This window comes from Rhinopithecus bieti, unplaced genomic scaffold (assembly GCF_001698545.2).
Source record: "Rhinopithecus bieti isolate Rb0 unplaced genomic scaffold, ASM169854v2 scaffold_15776, whole genome shotgun sequence".
NCBI lineage: Eukaryota > Metazoa > Chordata > Mammalia > Primates > Cercopithecidae > Rhinopithecus > Rhinopithecus bieti.
Window position 1 is genome coordinate 2,125,074 of NW_016808836.1, and position 20,590 is coordinate 2,145,663.

A 20,590-nucleotide genomic window follows, 5' to 3' on the forward strand; every position below is an offset into this window, starting at 1 on the left:
CCCCCCACCCGGGGCGACAGAGCGAGACCCCGTCTCAAAAAAAAAAAAAAAAGAAAAGTCAATCCTCACATTCACGTGGAATTTCAAAAGGCCTCAAAGAGCCAAAATAATACTGAAAAAGAAGAATAAAGTTAAATACTTTCCAATTTCAAATTTACTATATAAAGCTACAGTAATCAAAACAGTGCAGTATAAGGACACCCATACAGACCAATGGAAGAGAATTCAGAGCCAAAAAATAAACTCAAATATCTACACTCCATTGATTTTTCAACACAGGTGCCAAGATCATTCAATGGGAAAGAATAGTTTCTTCAACAAAGAGACTATATTTTTTCAAAACGAAAGAAAAGAAACCTAGAAGAAAAAATATGCTTACAATTTTTTTTTGTTAATTTAAATACTGTTCCTTGAGGAGCAGGGAACAGTGACCCATAGGCAATGTGCCCAGAGTAGCCTATCCACACAATCTTATCCCTATTCTGCAGATGAAGAAACTCAGGCAACTGGGTATCCACATTCAGAAGAATGGAGTTGGACCCCTACTTCACACTACAAACCATATACAAAAATAAACTCAAAATGAATTGACCTGAATCTAAGAGCTAAAACTACAAAAACCGTCTAAGAATACATACGAGTAAATCTCATTACTTTAAATTTGGCAATGAATTCTTAGATGACACCAAATGCACAAGCAACAAAAGAAAAACTTAAAGTGAACTCATCAAAATTAAAAACCTCTGTGCGTGAAAGGACACTGTCAGGAAAGTAAAAAGATATCCTACAGAAGGGGTGGGAACACTTGGAAATCTAATAAGAGTCTATTAACCAGAATACATAAAGAACTCTTACAATGCCAACAACAAAAAGACAAACAGCCTGATTTTAAAATGAGCAAAGGACGCAAATAGACATTCCTCCAAAGATACACAAATGGTCAACAGAAAGATGAAAAGATGTTCAGCATCATTAGTCATCCGGCAAACATAAATCAAAATCACAATGAAGGCCAGGTGCGGTGGCTTACACCTGTAATCCCAGCACTTAGGGAGGTCGAGGCAGGCAGATCACTTGAGGCCAGGAGTTCAAGACCAGCCTGGTCAACACGGTCAAATCCCATCTCTACTGAAAATACAAAAGTTAGCCGGGCATGGTGGTGCACACCTATAGTCCCAGTGCTTGGGAGGCTGCGGCCTGAGAATCGTTTGAACTCAGGAGGCGGAGGTTACAGTGAGCTGAGATCGCACCACTGCACTCCAGCCTGGAAGACACAGCAAGACCCTGTCTCGAAAAAAGAAAACACATACACACACACACACACACACACACACACACACACTGAGATACAACTTTACATGCCCAAGGATGGCTGTAATGAAAAAAAACAAGTGTTGGCAAGGATATAAACTGACACCCTCATGGACTGCTGGTGGGAATATAAAATGGTGCAGCTGCTTCTTCAAAAACTTAAATATAGAATATATCACCCCAAGGTCGGGCACCCCAAGGCCCACCTCACCTTGCCCACCTCTGCCAGCTGCTACTCAGAAACATGGGCACTGGAAAGGCCGAAGAGTGCAGGTGTACACATGCGTGTGTGTAGGGTACAAAACTGAGACAGGTGTGTCAGAGTTAGGCCATCCCAGATGACAGGGCAGGCCTGTGGCTGGGTCATCTGGCCCCTTGTAACATGAATGGGTACACTGAAGACCCAAGAGAGGCCAAGACTCATTTAATGTCATCAGTAACCCCTGCCCCTCCGACAGTTCCGCACCCATCCCAAGGCTCTCACAGTCCAGCCTAGTGAGCCACAGCCTCTGCACGTGCAGGCCACGGGGACAGGAGCCCATGACCCTGTGTACTAGCATACCACCCACACACCATGCCAAACATTCATTCAACCATTTACTGAGTGCCTACTATATGCCCACCATTTTTAGACGTGCTGGGGATACCACTGTGAAGAAACCTCATGAAAATGCCTACCCTCGTGGAGCTGATGACGTCAGAGGTCTGGCTCGTTAACCCACTTTACGGATGTGAAACCAAGGCTCAGCGAGGTGACATGGCTTGCCCACAGTTACACCAAGAGGAAGCAGCAAACCAAGGTTAGAACCTTGATAGCTGCCAAGGCTCAGGAAGCTCCATCGACAACCCCAAACTCCAGGCTCAGGCTGGGGGACTAGGCCAAGGGACCTTGAAAGCCATCTCTGTCCAGAAAGAGCAGCAGGACACCAATCTCCTCTGCTCAGTCAGGTGCGGAGGAGACTGCTCCCAGGGAGGGGCCTCCATCCCTCATCGCTGCTCCCTGTCTGCAGGCTGGTACAGTGCAGGATGCATGGCTCTTCCTGATGCCTGCAGCGCCAGCGCGGTCAGCCTCCTGCTCTTCTCTGAACAAGATCACTTACCCCCTCAGGACTCACTGGCTGTCGCCTCTGGCATAACTGTGAGGCTCACTCCCCGACTTCCTTCAGGCCTGTATTCAGATGCCCCCTTCTCAGCGAAGCCCCCTCTGGCCGCCCTGCCTGCCTCAGGCCCTCCCATCCTCACGTTGCTTGTTTTTCCTCCATGGCTTGTGCCACCGTGTGACACGCTTGTCTGCCTATGAGCTGTCTGCCTCCCCATCAGCGCCCAAGATACCAACACGAGGATGGGATGTTTGCCTGTTTGGCTCACTGCTGGACCCTGGGACCTAGAACAGTGCCTGGCCCACAGGCGCTGCTCAGCTCATGTTTGCTGAATGAATGCAAGTGCTCACAGGGCAGCCACCCCCACACCTGGGGCCCTTCCTCCCAGGGGGAGGCCCACGGAAGCTGGCCTGGGACAAAGTCATCTCTCAGCACGTGGCACTTCTCCCCATCTGCCTCCCAGTCTTGCTTGGCAGCCACTTGGGGACAAACAGCCCTGGGGTCAAAAAGGGTCTCTTCCCTGTCCTAACTTCACTAAAAGGGGACCTCAGCTTCCCACTAGTACAAATGGATTAGGTCATGCATCGGCTCACGACATCACAGGGTTGCTCTTGTCTGGAGTGCCAAAGCCAAGGTCCTTTTCCATGGCCTGCGGGTGCGACACGGCTGGATCCTGCGTTGCTCCCCTGCTTGCCTCCCCCAGCTCGCCCTCGCTCACACTGCTCCAGCCACACTGTTACCAGAAAACACCAGGCACATCCCCACCTGGGAGCCTCCGTCCTTGCTGTCTCTATCCCTGGGACACCCTTGTCCAGCCAGTGCCTCACCTCCTCCAGGCTCCAGGCCTCTGATCACTGCCGTCTCCTCAGGGCAGCCTCTCCATGTCCCCCTGCCCCCAGCCCATTGCCCTCACTCACAGTTCCCACTTTTCACCCCAGCACTTGCCACCCCAACATTCCATGTCTACTTATTTACTGTCTGCCCTACCCCCAGTGGAACATAAGCTCCATCAGAGGACCACTGTGTCCTGGAGCCCAGGGCTACCGGGCACAGCACACAGTCAATGAATACTTGCTAACTGAATGAATGCTGAATATTGCCTCACTGTGTTACTTCAGTGACGTGACTTCCCCTCTCTGGCCCTCAGTTTCTTCATCTATAAAATGGGGCTACGAATGAGATCACTCACGCACAGGCAGATCCCCACTCTCCTGCCCAGGTAACCACTGAAGGAGTCCATGAAACAGGGGCATAAGCAGCTGTGGGCCTGGGGCTGCGGAATGCTGGCTCCTCAGGCTGGTAAGACCCTCTGCCTCTGCCTCTCAGGGCACAGCTTCCACGAGGAGCCAGCGTGGGAGAAGGAAGCAATCTGGCGGGCAAAAGCGGCCTCTTACCGCGCTTGTGGAGCCAGCCTTCTTTGATGACAGACACCTCGTTCATGGTGGCAGCGTGGCACGCTGTCACCTAGCTCGGGACAGCTCAGGGCAGCAGGACATGCAGGAGGCGCCGTGGACAGGGCACAGTCTGCAAGACAAGAGAGGAGCTAGTCAGGGTGGGAGGGGATTCTACACCAGCCCCTTCCCTGAGGACACCGAGCTCTGAGGCCCTCTGGCTGCTCTGCCCACTCAGCAAAGGGTAAGGCCAGTAAGGGTGGCGTGGAGCCCTGCTCTCAGGGATCCATTCTGAGCAGAGAGATGCGGCCATGTCCCCAGAGACCCCAATCTGGGGAAGCAGAGCTCCCTGGCCTAAGCGCAGGCCAGACCCCAAACTCAGGACACTCATGCTTGGGGGAGGTGGCCCCTCCACCCACAGTCACTCCTGACTGAGCGAGCATCAAGGTAGCCGTGCCCTGGCCCCCATGTCACTCCCATGGCCCAATACTGAGGTAACCCAGTATGAATCAGACAGCCCAGGGCACCTGAGGGAGTGCGCAAAGCCACCAGCATCTGCCTGTCCCCTCACCATCTTACACACACACACACGCACGCGCACACAGAGCCACCAGCATCTGCCTGTCCCATCTTACACACACACACACACACACACGCACACGTACTCTTTTCTCTCTCTCCTCCCCCTCCCTTCTTTCCAAACCAGGAAGCCACCAACCTGCCACCTTCAACAAACTAAGCACACTCCCGTCCCCCCGTGCCATCCCACGCCACTCCCCAAGCCTCAGCGGCCTTCCTCCCCCAGTCAGATGATAAAGAAAAGACAGGTCTCAGACAGCCCAAGATCTTGAACAAGAAAGCAACCTACTGCGTATGCACGGTCTGGAGCCTAGAAGCCAGTCCCAGGGGCTTGACCAAGGCCCTAGTCCCTACCCCAAGACCTCCACTTCTGTCCTCAGGGACCAGCAACCGACAGACTGAGGGACGCCGAGGCCACTGCTTCGTCTCAGGTTCCCGGAGCAGAGGGGAGGAGGGCGCAAGGCAGCGCCAGCTGGGCCCCTACCTGGAGCCTGGGGCCTGGCCAGGGTCCACAGAGACCAAGGCGCCTTTGCCTTTCCCAGCTTGGGGTTATTTGCGGACAGCAGGTCGGGAGCTACGGTGGCCCCCAGAGAAGTGGCAGCTGGCTCTAGGGACTCCGTGGGCATCAGCTTTCTCTCGTGCCCCAGGGGAGCTGGTGGGCCGGACACGCTACTGCCTGGCATGTGACAGTGGCAGGCTGCCCAGGCCCCAGGCAGAAGGAAGGGAGGTAAGTGGGAGGAAGCGGGAGGAAAGACAAGATGGACAATGACAGGGAAGAACAGGAGGGTGAGAAATCACATTCTGGGCTCCAAGCTGCAAAGGCAATGATGTGAGGCTGGGAGCAGCAATAAGGGGCTCCCCTTGCCAGCAACATGCCCGGCACCCCACAACCCCAACACACACGACTGCCAGACTCTCCATCCTCAACATCCCCACATCTCAGCTGGGCATAGTGGCTCACGCCTATAATCCCAACACTTTGGGAGGAAGGCAGGAGAATCCCTTGAGCCCAGGAGTTTGAGACCTGCCTGGGCAACGTAGTGAGAACCTGTCTCACTATGTAATTTTTTCTACAAAAAAATTAAAAATTAAAAAATTAGCCAGGCATGGCGGTGTGCACCTGAAATGTCAGCTACTCGAGATGCTGAGGCAGGAGGATCACTCGAGCCTGGGAGGTCAAAGCTGCAGTGAGCCTTGATCGCACAACTGCACACCAGCCTGGGTGACAGAATGAGACCCTGTCTCAAAAAACATAAATATGTATGTATTTCTATCTCTCTCACTGTTCTGTGTGTCAACCTCTAACATGACCACCTCTCCCCGTCCTGCCGGCAGCCTGGCTCTAGTCAGGTCTGCCCCCACCTCTTCCCCGAGTTCCTACGCTCCACTCTTGCTCCCTTCCCACTCACCCCACATTCAGCAGCTAGAGGGATCTTCAACGCTGAACCTGTCTTTCTCCTGCTTCAAAACCCTTTGTGGCTCCCTGGTGTTATGAGCAAAACAGCCAAACTCCTCAGCTGAGGATCCAAGACCCTCCAGGACCTGGCCTCTGCTGCCCTGCGTTCCAGGTGCATGAGCTGAGACGTGCACCTAGAAAGCCCTCGGGAAAGGCTAAGGACCATGACGTTGACCTCTCCAGCCTCTCCACCCCACCCCACTCTCCACGTTACGCTTCTGTCACTCAAGCACTTTCCTCTGGCCTCCATCAGGGACAGGGCCTCCTTCTGGGCATTCTTCTCCCTCTTCCTTGAGGTCTCAGCTAAACCAGTGCCTCCTCCAGGAAGGCTTCCCCACCTCAGAGGCTGCACTGTGTACGCTTTGTGCACTCTCGGAGCAACCCTCCCAAACACCCATATACACTAAGGCAGTGGACCAGGAAAGCATCTGATATCTAATGAGCACAGGAAGAAAGAGGCCAAGTGCCCGCAACGGATCCCCACCCCGGGAACAGACACAGCCAGGGACACACTACCAGACTCTCTTCACGACACCAATCTTTTCTGGGGTGCATCCTAGGCTCCAGATTGTACCAGCAATAGAATATCACTAAGACACAGCCCTGCCTTCATGAGGCTCACAGTCTGGTGGGAGGGGCAGAAAACTACACAGATATGCAAATCATCAGGTGATGGGGAGGCTGGAGAGTGGGAAGAACAGGATGTTAGCTTGGTGTGGGGGACTTGTGAGCAGACACCCGAGTTAACTGAGGGAGTGAGCTGTGTAGACACATGAGGAAATGCATTTCAGCAGGGGAACAGAAAACGCAAGGACCTGAGGCAGGAGGGGCCTGGTGAGCGGAAAGTCAGGGAGAGGTGGACAGGGGAGAACACCAAGGGCCTTCTGGGCTATGGCTGGGACTGAGAGAAGCCCATCCCCTAAAGGGACCTACACCACGCCTTCCCTGATGCAAGCTCAGTTCAAAATACTTCCGAAATGGCTGGGAGGGAGAACTCAGAGTCCAAAGGAAGAGCTGATGCAGAGGGAATAGAACAGGGGCTCCATGTCTCATCTCCCCGCTCGCTGGCCCACAGCAGCCCAGGGACATTGACTCTCAGGGCCCCCGTGATGCAGCAGCACCGGGGCTACTGGCAGCACTAAAGCACCCACTGTGGGCCCAGGACTTGGCCTATTGCCTGGTGCCCAGTGAACAGCCAAATGCACGGCTGCCATTACTCCAGAGAGAAGCAAAGGCAGACAGGTGTGACCAAGAGCGGTCAGGGTTCCAGAGTTCGAGAGCCACCGCCAGCTGGGTGGCCTTGGGCAGGGTGCCGGTGCTCCCATGGAGTCTCTCCTGAAGGTTCCCAACACCCCACCAGACAGTCGGTGACCATGCCCAGGTGAGGACAGAAGCTCAGAGAAGAGAAGCTGTTTACCTTGGGTCTCCCAGCCGAGAAGCAGTGGAGGCCCTGGCCCCTGCTGGGATCAACAGAGTTGCTTTTTACAATCTCATCTCAGCAACTAAGGAGTCAGCACAGCTGGAGGGAGAGCAGGGGGAGGAGTTGAAGATCCCCTGCGTCCTGCCTGGATCCTTCCCTGTCCCCCTACTGAGGGTGGCGCCTCAGCTGAGGTGTTTGTGACGCAGTCCTGTGGTAATGAAATACCAGCCACTGCAGCCAAGATGGCCTGCTCACTGGGGGGCTGCCGATGGAGGACACCAGACGGGGGGACAGAGACTTGCCTGTGGAACCCCCGCAGCATGCCCTGCCAAGGGGAGTCCCTGCACGGCCCCACCCCACTCTCTACTTCCTAAGGTCCCTGCGCATGAGTCTTCTGAGGGGCTGGGCCAGAGCTGCAGCTGCTGACTAAAGGCAAGCCACCTGGGAGGCAAGGTAAAAAGAGTAAGAGCACCTCACAGGAGAGGACACCCATACAACCAAGAAACACACATACTCTCATTAGTTACAGGGAAATGCAAATTACAACCACCTACTTGGGATGGCTCGAATTTTAAAAACTGACAAGGCCAGGTGCTGGCAAGGATGCAGAGGAACCAGAACCCTTACTCACTATTGGTGGGAGTTGCAAAATGGTTCAACCACTGTGGAAAACTGTTAAGCAGTCAAAATTAAAGCTCAATATATGCCTACCCCATGACCTAGCAATTCCTCTCAAGGAAATTAGTGTATGTACAGAAGACTTGTACTAGAATGCTGACAGCAGCAATACTCACAGTAACCCCCAACTGGTTAACAGACCAGGAGTCCACCCACAAGAGAATGGATAAACAAACACATAGATCCATAGTTGAACACTACTCAGCAACGAAAAGGACTGAACTGTTGCTAAATACAGCAGGGAAGGACTGAGAGAATGTTATAGAATGAAAGAAGTCAGACAGCACTCTGCCCATGCCCCTCCTGCAGTCTGGAGCCCTGTGACCACTTGAGTCAGCTCCCACCCCTCCTCCGCTTGAACCCACTGCTCGTGCAGCATAAAAGCCAAAGTCCCCACAGCAGACCCAGCACCCTACACAGCCTGCACTATCTATCCCCCTTTGCTTCTCTGAAGGCATTTCACTTCAGCAGTGCCTGGCTCCCTCAGCTGCCAGGACACACCAGGACAGTCCACCTCAGGGCCTTGCACACACCGCACCTTCAGGTGGAAACTCGGGGCCCGCCCCACTCTCTTCAGCCTCTGCTCACATCCCTTTCTTGAGAAGCCTTCCTAACCTCCCTAAGCAAAGCATGCCCACCCTACCTCCCCTTACCCTTACCCTTCATTTTCCCCTAAGCACCCATCACCACCGATGTTACTGTATGCGTTTGTTTACGTTAACTGCCCACCACCTGCACTGGAACGTCAGCACAGCGAAAGCAGGACCCTTGGCTGCCTTGGTCACAGTTGGATCCCCAGAGCTTTGTATGGTGCTGGGCACAGAGTGGGTACTTAACAAGTATCTGTGGAATGAACGTGTACAAGAGTGAAGCCCTGTGCCCGGAACAGGCTCAAAATAACCTCAATTTCTTTCCTTGCCACTTACTAAGTCCTTTTTATCTCGCCCCCTCTCACTGACCTGGTTTTGATGCCAGACAGCACAGATGGGCTAGGGAGGCAGGTGGGGAAGCCGAGATCTGCGTCTCTTGGAGCTGGAGCTGGTGGGTGGGGCTCCCTTCCTGGTGTTGCAGAGGCTCATTGGGAGGTGGCAGCGACCTCCTCAGGAGCCTCTGTCGCCTGCACTCAGATCTGTGCCTTTCCACAGTGACCAGAGGAAGACTTGCTCAGGAGATAAATTCAAAGACAACAGGAAGCTGGACGTGGTGGCTCACGCGTGTAATCCCAGCACTTTTAAAGGCTGAGGCAAGAGGATCTCTTGAGACCAGGAGTTCAAGACCAGCCTGGGTAACACAGCAAGACCTTATCTCTACAAAAAATACAAAAATTACCCAGGTGTGGTGGCGCACACCTGTAGTCCCAGCTACTTGGGAGGCTGAGCTAGGAGGATTGCTTGAGCCCAGGAGGTTGAGGCTGTAGTGAGCTATGACTGCATCACCACACTCCAGCCTGGGAGACAGAGCAAAACTGCGTCTCAAAAAACAAAGAAACAAACTAAAAAAAAAAACTGGTCGGGCATGGTGGCTCACACCTGTAATCCCAGCACTTCCGGAGGCCAAGGCGAGAGGATCCCCTGAGCCCAGGAGTTTCAGACCAGCCTGAATAACATGGTGAAACCCTGTGTCTGCCAAAAAAATAAAAATAAAAATATAAAAAGTAGTCAGGCGTGGCAGTGTGCACCTGTAGTCTCAGGTACCTGGGAGGCTGAGGTGGGAGGCTGACTTCAGCCTGGGAGGTAGAGGTTGCAGTGAGCTGAGACTGTGCCACTGCACTCCAGCCTGGGTGACAAGGCCAGACTCTGTCTAAAAAAAAAAAAAAAAAAATACAAAAAAGCCAAAGACAACAGGAACTAGTGGTGTAACAGGCGGCATCTGCTCATGGGAACTCAGCAGAAAGGCACCTGAGGCAAGACAGGAGGGAACCAGCTCTCTCATCTGCCACCAGCCATTCACCACTCTATAAACTGATCCCAGCATCTTGTGAGGGCATTCTGGTAAAACTGATAAAGTGGAAAATGTCCATGTGCTTGGAGGAATTTCTCCTGCAGAAAATGCCAGTGCCGGGGCACAAAGGTTCTAAGGTGGGAATTCTCAGCCTCAGCACTAGTGATGTTTGGGGACAGAGAATCCCTGATGTGGGGAGTCTTCTGCACCCTGAAGAGGTTTGGCAGCATCCTGGGTCTCTAGTCACTAAAGCCAACAGCACACCCTCCCCTGGTTATGACAATCAAACGTGTCTTCAGTCATCACCAAATGTCTCCTGGGGTACAAAACCACCACCAGCTGAGGACCGCTGTCCTAAGTATGTACTGCTGAAATAGGGAAACCTGGCAACAATCTAAAAGCTCACAACAGGGGTCTAGTGCTAAAATATTGGTGAATAACATGACTACTAAAAAGAGCAAGGCTCACATAGCCCATACCACGTGCCAGGCCCATCTGAGTGCTTTGCACATACCAATATAACCCTCACAGCAACCCTCGGAGGCAGACATTCCTACTGTTTCTATGATAATGAGGAAATTGAGGCACAGAAGTGAAATGACTTGTCCTATGACCTGATCTCAGGAGTACAGGCGGCCCGGCTCCCCCACGACACCGTGCCACACAGCCTTCAGAGTCAGGCAGATCTGGACTGGGGTCCTCCCCTGCCCACTTTCTACCCTCCCAAGCCTCCGTTTCCTCCTGTCCCTGCAAGGACAGACAGCAGTGCTTTCATCACAGGCTCACGCAGGGAAGGGCTCAGCACAGCACCCAGCCCGTGAAGAGGGTCTGGCCACGCAACACAACAGGCCATCCTGAGCATAGAAACACAGAAACCAGCCCCGCTGTGCCGACACTAAGGCCATCAGCATTCGCTAACGAAGGCTCGCGACACAACAGAACTCAGGTAGGATGCCTTTTCTGAGACACACACGCACATGCCCTATCACCTCAATTCTATAATATGTGTACTGTTTCACATGCTGATGTCACTGAGATTGGCATGTACCTCGCAATCCATGGATAAAACTCACCTATCACATTCTTTTCAGAAAAGCAGTTATATGATCAATAATGGACCTTACAGGATATACTGTCTTAGACTTCAGGGCATGAGGAGGTATGTGTTTAAATCTCACACGCACAGAAAAAAGAAATCCGAAGGAAATACCCTACACTACCAGAGGCAGGAGAGTGGGTACGGGAGTCAAGGCAGCCTCAGGAACCAAATGCCAGCATTTCAGCCCTGGCTGTGTCACCTGCTGTGGGACCCTGGGCAAGTCACCAAGTCACATTCCCTTTCTTCACCTCTGTTTCCTCATCTGTATATCAGAGATAATAACCACACATACCTCTAAGGCTATTGGGAGGGTTCAGTGAGTTAATCCACATAAAGTCCTCCAAAAGAGTCAGAAAGGGCAACTGCTAAACACGTTATCAAATATTATTATCATTGGCTGGGCGCGGTGGCTCATGCCTGTAATCCCAGCACTTCGGGAGGCCGAGGCGGGCAAATCACAAGGTCAGGAGGTTGAGACCAGCCTGGCCAATATGGTGAAACTCTGTCTCTCCTAAAAATACAAAAATTAGCCAGGCGTGGTGGTGGGTGCCTGTAATTCCTGCTACTCAGGAGGCTGAGGCAGAAGAATTGCTTGAACCCAGGAGGCAGAGATTGGAGTGAGCAGAGATTACGCCACTACACTCCAGCCTGGGGGACAGAGCAAGACTCCGTCTCAAAAAAAAAAAAAAAAGCTCCTCCCGCCGCCCAAGGATGCCGAAAGGAAAGAAGGCAAGGGAAAGAAGGTGGCTTCACGGCCCCTGCTGTCGTGAAAAGGCAGGAGGCCAACAAAGCTGGTGAATCCCGTTTGAGAAAAGACCTAAGAGTTTGGCATTGACAGGACATCCCAGCCCAAAAGAGACCTCCCACCTCGGCTTGTGAATGGCCTCCGCTATATCAGTTGCAGCGGCAGAGAGCCATCCTCTACAAGCCGGCTGAAAGTGCCTCCTGCCTATTAATCGAGTTCACCCAGGCCTTGGAACCGCCAAACAGCTTACTCAGTTGGCTAAGCTGGCCCACAAGACAGACCAGAGAACAAGGCAAGAGAAGAACAGACGGCCCTTTGGCCCGGGCCGAGAAGAAAGCTGCTGGCAAATGGGGATGTCCCCACTAAGAGACCACCTGTCCTCGAGCAGGATTACACCGTCACCACCTTGATGGAGAACAAGAAAGCTCAGCTGGTGGTGATTGCACACGACGTGGTCCCATCGAGCTGTGTCTTCTTGCCTGCCCTGTGCGTAAAAATGGGGGTCCCTTACTGCATTATCAAGGGAAGCCAGACTGGGTCGTCTAGTCCACAGGAAGACCTGCACCACTTGTCGCCTTCACAACAGGTGAACTCGGAAGACAAAGGCGCTTGGGCTAGCTGGTGGAAGCATCAAGAGTGACCAATTACAACGACAGATACGAAGAGATCCGCCGTCAACTGGGGCGGCAATGTCCTGGGTCCCAGTCCTGTGGCTCGTATCACCAAGCTGGAAAAGGCAAAGGCTAAAGAACTTGCCATAAGCTGGGTTAAATGTACATCTGTTGAGTTTTTCTGTACATAAAAATAATTAAAATAAACAATTTTCCTTCAAAAAAAAAAAAATTATTATTTCCTCGGATGGATGGAGACGCGAGAAACTTCACTTCTATACTGTATGTTTCTGAACAAGGTGAATTTTTTACCTATTCTACCTCCTTGGTGAGAAAGGTGGCACCGGAAAGAGACTTTTTTTTTTTCCTGAAAAGGTCTGGGTACCTCAAAAAAAAAAGAAGACTTTTTTTTCTTTTTTCTTTAACACGCTCCCCACACTCCCCATAAACCGCCTCCATCTGTCTGCTGGAGCCAGGTGGGACCTGGAGGCACGTTGAAGCGTGGGCAGGCTGCAAAAGAAACAGGGACAAAATAAGCACAGAGCAGATTCCTTCTCCTCCCTGCCACCCCCTCCAACAACTCCCCTCACACCTACCCAGGCCTTACAGCACCCACAGAAATCATGTCAAATATTCTATTCTGCCCTGGCCCACTGGGCTTCCACACATCCTTGAGAGTTCCATGCTGTGACCAGTCAGGATCCCTCCGCAGGCAGTTCTGACGCCTGTCCCCTCCGCCCTGCTCAGGACCTCTCCCCAGTGCCCATGGATCACATCCAAGCCCCCTATGGAGGCTGCCAGGGGCCATTCTGCCTGGGCCCGCGCCTGCTCCCGGCCTCATTGGTATCTGCCCCTCCAACACACAATCTCCCCCTTTCCTGGCCCCAGAAGATCTCCTGCTGTTCACATCCCAGGACCTTTGGCACCTGCTGTACCCCCTGCCTGGCACTCTGTTTCACCCATTCTTCCTCAGGGAGGCCTTGCCCTGACCTCCCACCAAGCATCCCGACTCTCAAGAGCTCAGCCTCCCTTCCCCGCACAGCCGCTTGCCTCTGTCTCCCTGCATGACTGATGGGTAATGTCGCCGTTCTCCCAGCTGGGACCCTGAGTCCAACAAGGCAAGTGACACAGTCTGTCCCAGCCCCCATTGGTGGTCCCCCAGCTCCACTCGCACAGGGATGGATCATAGCTTTCATTATTTCAAGGCCCAGGAGTGGTTAACAGAAACCACAGCAATTTGTGCCAAGTGAAGGTAAAACAAAAAGCCTGCCATTCATCATCCACAAAATATCACACCAACCCTGCGTCATCACGCTCGGTCACCCAAGGATTCAGCAGTGACCAAAAACAGAACCCCGCCACTGGGGAGTTGGGGGAATGAGGGAAACCGGCAGCAAAAACAAAATAAACATATAAACAAATAGGATAGCCAAACTGCAATGCCACGGAGAAAAGGGAGCACTCAGAGATTCAGTAAGGGAAAGGGAGCAGGGGTTCCTGATTAAAATAGGATGGGGTGACAGAAGGGCACACTGAGACTGTGCAGTCACTAAGCAGAAACCGGAAGCAGGTTAGAGAGCCAGGGAAGACCTGAGGAGGAAACACTGCAGGCAGGCAGGCAGGGGAAGGAGCAGGGCTCAAAGGCGCCACAGGAGCTGGTGAAGGGGAGTGGCCCGGAGATGTAGCTAGAGAGGAAGCTGCTGCAGGGCCTTGGGGCCACTGCAGCACTGGGCCTCTTAGTGGAGAGGGGAACTCTCAGCCTGAGGAGAGCTGGGAATGGGGGGAGGGGGCACAGGGGATATCCCCTTGCACCCAGGTAGGGCAGGAGCCTTAGGGAGACACCTTCCTCTCCAGGAGCTTCCTCAGAATAAGCCCTGGGCCACTGGCCTGTAGGGCCTCACCAGGTGCCTAAGTTAGAACATAAGAGGACCGTATGCAGCAGAGAGAAAACCGAGCGTGGAGAGAGTCGGTGATACCTAACAGCGAGAGACAGCAGGGACCACAGCCAAGGAGCCCGGAACCCTGTCTCCGAGCTCTTAGTGGCCATCCGACCATTCCCTCCTGCCTTTGCTCCCAAGAGACAGGGCCGCCTCCTCCGATCTTGTCCCTCCTCCCACATCCCAGCCAGCCTCCTTACCGTCCCTTGATGTAACACACAATGCACGGAGCCCTCTAGTCGGAACGCATGGGTGTCCCCTGACCCACGCACTCTGCATCGCCAACACACTCCCTGGACTCTGGGGCAGGGCCCATGGCAGAAAGAGAAACCGGTGGGTTCTGCACAAGACTAAATACTTCAGTGATGGCTCACAAAGCACCAGGCATGGAAAATGTCATCTTTCACAGCCCAGCCTGTGTACTATCCCATTTCCTCACCATGGGAAAACTGAGCCCAGGGAAGAGAGTCACATGCACATCAGTCCACGGCAGCGAGTGGGTGGCAAGGAAAGGGCCGCAACCCAGAGCAAACTAGCCCACAGACCTTTCCCGCAACGACAGAAACGTGGTTACTAAATGTTGAACAAGGCTATGCATTAATAGAACTGAACTATTTTACTTTTATTAATTGTAATAATTAAAACCTAAAAAAGCCATATGTGAGGCTGGCCACGATGGCTCATGCCTGTAATCACAAGCACTTGGGAGGCCGAGGTGGGAGGGATCACGAGGTTCAGGAGTTCAAAGAACAGCCCTGCCAAAGTTTGATGAAACCCTGTCTCTACTAAAAATAACAAAAATTAGCCCAGGCGTGTTGTGGGACGCCTGTGATGCCAGCTACCGGAGGCTGGAGGCAGAGAACTCTTGAACGTGGGAGGCAAGAGGTTGGCAAGTGAGCCAAAGATAAGCGCCACCACCCCCAGCCTAGGTGACAGAGTATAGATTCTGTCCTCAAAAAAAAAAAAAAAAAAAAAAAAAAAAAGTCCATACTGGCTAGTAGCTACCAATTCTGGAGTGCAGCTCTATAGAATCCTGCTAATTAAGCTTAAGCACCAGGAGCCTAAAGGCAGGAGACGGGAGTGTGACTCTCACAGGCCCAAGAGGAGTCAGATCATCCCAGCCCGGCTAGAAGCTCCCATGCTACACCCCATCTCTCCCGCATCCCAACGCAGCTTATCTGGGGAACTGGAGCAGGACTCAGGCCCAAACTCACACCTCTAGTCAACTCAAATCCTGACTCTACCACTTCCACGCTACACAGGTCACTTCTCTGAACCTCAGCTTCCGCATCTGTAAAATGGAATCTTTTTTTTTTTTTGAAACAGAGTCTCGCTCTGTCACCAGGCTGGAGAGCAGTGGCCAGATCTTGACTCATTGCAACCTCTGCTTCCCAGGTGCAAGCAATTCTCCTGCCTCAGCCTCCCGAGTAGCTGGGACAAAAATTACCCACCACCATGCCTTGTTAATTTTTGTATTTTTAGTAGAGACAGGGTTTCACCATCTTGCCGGGCTGGTCTTGAACTCCTGACCTCATGATCCACTCCCCCCTCGGCCTCCCAAAGAGCTGGGATTACAGGTGTGAACCACTGTGCCTGGCCTGTAGAATGGAATCTTAACAATCTGCCCAAGCACGTGTTTATGTTATCTCAAAAGATAAGTTTTGTAGGCCAGGTGCAGTGATTCTCGCCTGTAATCCCAGCACTTTGGGAGGCTGAGGCAGGTGAATCACTTGAGCCCAAAAGTTCAAGATCAGCCTGAGCAAAACAGGGAGATTTCCACCTCTATTTTTAAAAAGTTTTTTTTTAATTAGCCAGGCGTGATGGTGCGTGCCTGTGGTCCCAGCTACTCAGGAGGCTGAAGTGGGAAGATCACTTGAGCCCGTGAGGTCAAGGCTGCAATTAGCCATGATGGTGCCACTGCACTCCAGCCTGGGTGACACAGCCAGACCCTGTCTCAAAAAAAAATGAAAATTTAAAAGATAATTTTTCTGATAACCATGGGTTGTCCTGGGGACCCAATGAGATGGCTTCACATACAGCTGGGGACAAGGCCAGTGCTTGAAAAACAGGTAGCAATTACATAAAGGACTCTGAAGTCAGGGGCCATCATCCTGAGCCTGTCAGAGCCATGGAGTGGCAGCTAAGATTACTGCTGTCACTACTTGGTTCTAAAGGAATCATCCCGACAATTTCCAACATACCCCTATTAACTTTTGAAAATATCATCTAAATGAAAACACACAGCTAAAAAGAGTCAACGCCCTGCAGACACCTCCTCCCAACCCCCAAGACCTTCGGACACCAGTTTGAGTAGCTGGGCTCTAGGGGACCCTGTTTCCAAAGCAGAATATGGTCTGCTTTCTCCATCCCTGGCTGCCACCTGAATCCAGCCAGCTCTCTCCCACACAGGTCCCTCCTCACCCACCTGTGTCCCTCCTCTTTGGGGATAAAGCCCTGGCTCCCCACCACAGCCTAGGCCCTGAGCCCTGCCACCCTGCTCTCTCCCCTTCACCCACTCCCCCGGCTCCAACCACATGGGCCTGCTGTTCCACCACCCCTTGCGGCCTTTACCTGACTGCACCCCTGTCCAGCCCACCTCCTCGGGCTCTCACATCACAGGGGCTCCTCAGCAGCCTTCCCAAGCCTCTCTCTGCTCTAGATCCAGCTAGATCTCTGTTCCCTCCTTCAGCCACACCAAGCATTCACAGGCCAACACAACCTCTCTGCCACCTCTGATCACATCCAGAACTACACGTGGCACATAGTAGTTATTCAATCAATATTTGGTGATGGATGGAACACACGAATGACCAAGAACAGCCAAGGGCCGGCTCCTGAGGCTGTTCAGCAATCAGACCCCCAGGGCAGCGGGGACGGGGTGCCTCCCATCCTCATCCCTTCCCCCTGGGCTTTGGGAAAAGGAGGGGCCGAGGTCATGGTATTGGGGGTGGAGAGCAGCAGCCACACCCCACCTCCCGAGCAGGCATAGAATGGAGTCATTTCTAGATGACTGAGGCCTACTTTGTGCCAGCTCTGTCTAGGAGAAGAGAAAGCAGGAAAGAAATCCTGATGACAACAGTGACAACTCCAGTCACAGCAAGCAGGACAAGGGGATGAGGCATTCTTCAAAAGGCAGCTTCACTGACAGAGCAGGGTTCAACCGTCATGCCTATTGGACTTTGGGCAAATCCAATAACCTCTCTATGCCTGTTCCCTCCCCTGTAAAACGGGGACAATCATGACAGCGAGCTGCCAGGCTGTGGTGAGGATGAGTGAGAGCAGACACCTCAAGCTCCGCAGCAGTGCCCAGCACACAGAGACGAACTACTCACGAGAATGACCCCAACATTCTATGTGGCTTCCTGGGCCTCAGTTTCCTATTTACAGGATGGGGGTGCTAACACTGCCCACCTCCCAGGCTGCTGTGCAGGTCTGCAGAGCTAATACAGTGTCTGGCTGGGCAGGAGTGCAGCGGTGGGAATGATTTATATTTCTGTCCGGAGCCCTCCCATCAGCTAACAGGCCCCACCACTCTCTCCCAAGGACCAACAACAGGCCCGTGCCCACTGCCCCACAGAGCCTCTTCTGTGCTCTCCGGTGCCTTCAGTCCTGTCTGGCAATCACCAGAAGCAGCATCAGCCCAAACTCATCCCACACCTCCTCAGGAGGCCCGTGCTTTCCAACACAGCAGTTCCCTGCATCCTCCCCACCACCCCACTCAGCAGGAAGGTTCCCGTTTACAGCTGAGCACACTGCACCTTAGGGAGATGAAATAAGGCCCCAGGGTTCCATGGCCACCAAGAGGGGTGCCAGGAGCAGGGTTCTCACCCATGTCAGCTGCCCCCGGGACCAGGTCACTCAGCAGCCCCAGCTGGGTAACGGTACACCAATGACCCACCAGACCATGAAGAACTCGAAGCTAGGCTGGAGAGGAGAACCAGGGAGCGGGAACTGCCCCAGCCCGTTCAGAAAGGGCCCACGAAGTGGCAACCAAGGAAGGCTTGGGTTTCTGGCCTCACCCTTAGAAACAACATCTGCGAACGAGCTTCTCCGGCAGGACGGCTGGGCTGAAGAAACTCCTGCGGGGACCTCTGACATGCAGTCTCCTCTTGGCCGGCCTGGCTTGCCGTCCCTTACTCGGCACACTCAGAGCACCCGGGCCCTGCTGTGGGTGCCGAGTTGGCAGTGGGTCTTGCCCCAAGGGGGCCAGGCTGAGCTCCCACCCAGCACCCCTCCCACACTCGCTCCCTCCCTCCTGGTCCTGCTCCCAGGCTGTCTCCCCGAGTTGGGCCTCTTGCTGCTTGGCTGACTATCCAGAAGAGCCTGCCATGGAACCACCCCACCGTGCGGCCCGGAGGCCTGTGGTTGACGGCCTTCCACTGAGAGTTCTGGGAAGCTGAAGAGAGGCCCGGGGAGGGGTGTCCCTGGGTCCTCCAGGGGCTTGGAGCTCAAGTCTGAAAGACACTCCTTTCCATCCCAACCCATCCCAGGGGGTTTCTGGGGACCCTAGAGATTTGTTCTGAGGGGCTGTGCTCCTTCTAGGAAGATACCCTGGAACATACCTCAAAAAAAAAAAACAAACGCCAGGGCGCCTGCCCCTGCACTAAGCCTTAGGGGTGAGCCCATGGGTGGGATCAGAAGTCACACTCACCAGGGGCTACTGAGCTGTGCTGGGGGAATCTCTGGAGGCCCAGATTCATAGCCTGTCCCCAACACTTCCTGGCTGGGGGACCCAGCGCAAGCTGTAGAGGCCCTCCAGGCTTCAGTTCTCACCGCTGTAAAGCGGGAATCAGAGAAGCTTCCTCCTGGGTCTAACACGTCTTCCCCCAGATACTCCCATGGCTCTCTCACGGCACTGCAGTCCCTGACCACACGTCACCTCCTCAGGGAGGTCCTCCCTGATCACCCAGCTACAATGGAGAAACATGCCCACACTCTCAACCTGGCCCTCATTTAGTTTGCCTTCGTAATATCAACCACACCTGAGGCCCGCCAGAGACCTTGGTGCTGGGCGCCAGTCACAAGACCTGGTCTTTCCAATTCCAGAGGAGCACCGGGAATGGCGCAGGCCTGCAGGCCCACGGTAGCGTGGACGCAGGGTCAGCGGGTGCTGTCTGTATCAGGTGTGACTGCTGCTCTGTGTTGCTATTCAGTATTAGTCCAGCTGGTTGGGTTGGGGAGGGAAGGGCAGAGAAATCAGCCCAATGAGCCTCCCCTCCTCTTTCCCTAAAAGTAACAGCCACGGGGTCTGGGAACACGGTGTGAAAACCACAGGAGAGGGAGGCAACCCTCGGCCCTTTGCTGGCTGTAAGGCAGTGATGCTACTCGAGGGGAAGTGGGAGGCCTGTGAAACGCCCTGCTCCGCTCACTTAAATCTACCCACCCCCCCAGGCAGGAGCCTGTGACCCTCTCCTGTGTCACCTACTAACACCCTAAATCTGACCAGGCTGTTCCTGCTGAAATTCCAAATTCCTTCACAGACAGTCCACAAGGCTCCCAGTGACAGGGCCCTGCCTGCCTCGCAGCCCCTGGACTCATCTCCTCCCTGCTCCCTTGCTCTGCCAAGCCACACAGGCCTCCGTGAGGCTTGTCCCTGCACCTCACCAAGCTCTGTCCTCCCTTCAGACCTTTGCACTATGGTTCCCTCCACCTGGAGGGCTGTTCCTTCTCCTCCCATCCCACATGACTGCCTCACCTTGCCAAAATGGGATCAGCTTAGAGGCCCTCCGCGCAGCCGCATGCATCTAAAGTGCCCAGTCTGTCACCCGATTTGAATTCGCTGCCTAGCACCTCCCCTCCTAACCGGCTCCTTGCTTATTCACCTGTTTCGGGTTGGTCTCCCTCAGCCCCACAAGGATAGGAACTTTGATAAGTACACCGCTGTATTCCCAGTACTGATGCAACGCTGGCACATAGGAGGCGTTCAGTAAATGGTGGTAGGTGAGTGAAACCTTTTCCTCGGCTCCACAATACCCTTAGGATCCATCCTCACCTCTCACCCAGGCCCACAGGCCAGTGCAGCAGAGCCCCTGCCAACCCCTGCAGGCACTTCTGCTGCTCTCCTGCCCAAACCCAGCCTTCCTGCCACTCCTGGAACTGCGAGCTGTGGTGGACAGGGACAGTGACATGCACCTATAGTCCCAGCTACTCAGGAGACTGAGGCAAGAGGATCACTTGAGCCCAGGAGTTCAAGACTAGCCTGAGCAACATAGCAAGACCCGTTTCCACAAAAAAATTTAAAAATTAACCGGGCATGGCGGCATGCACCTGTAGTCCCAGCTACTCAAGATGTACAAGATGGAAGGATCACTTAAGCCTAGGA

At 53.5% G+C, this 20,590-nt stretch overlaps 1 protein-coding gene across 9 annotated transcripts in view; it reads right to left on the bottom strand.

The window, feature by feature from the left end:
- AKT2 (AKT serine/threonine kinase 2) overlaps nucleotides 1-20,495 on the bottom strand; it is a 49,195-nt gene extending 28,700 nt beyond the window's left edge. For 3 of the 9 annotated variants that reach the window (XR_001888268.1, XR_001888269.1, XR_001888267.1), the window contains exons 1-2: nucleotides 4,671-5,022; nucleotides 3,806-3,935 (exon numbers count right to left, since the gene is read on the bottom strand). Coding sequence is in view for 6 of the 9 variants with exons in the window: in XM_017887509.1 (XP_017742998.1) it covers nucleotides 3,806-3,851 (46 nt within the window). In the remaining 3 variants the exon portion in view is untranslated. Of the gene's footprint in view, nucleotides 1-3,805; nucleotides 3,936-4,670; nucleotides 5,027-7,254; nucleotides 7,352-12,643; nucleotides 12,667-18,287 lie in introns of those variants that run through there. The other 6 variants (XM_017887509.1, XM_017887505.1, XM_017887508.1 and 3 more) reach the window with 6 other exon arrangements.
- Between the last annotated feature and the right edge of the window lie 95 nt (nucleotides 20,496-20,590).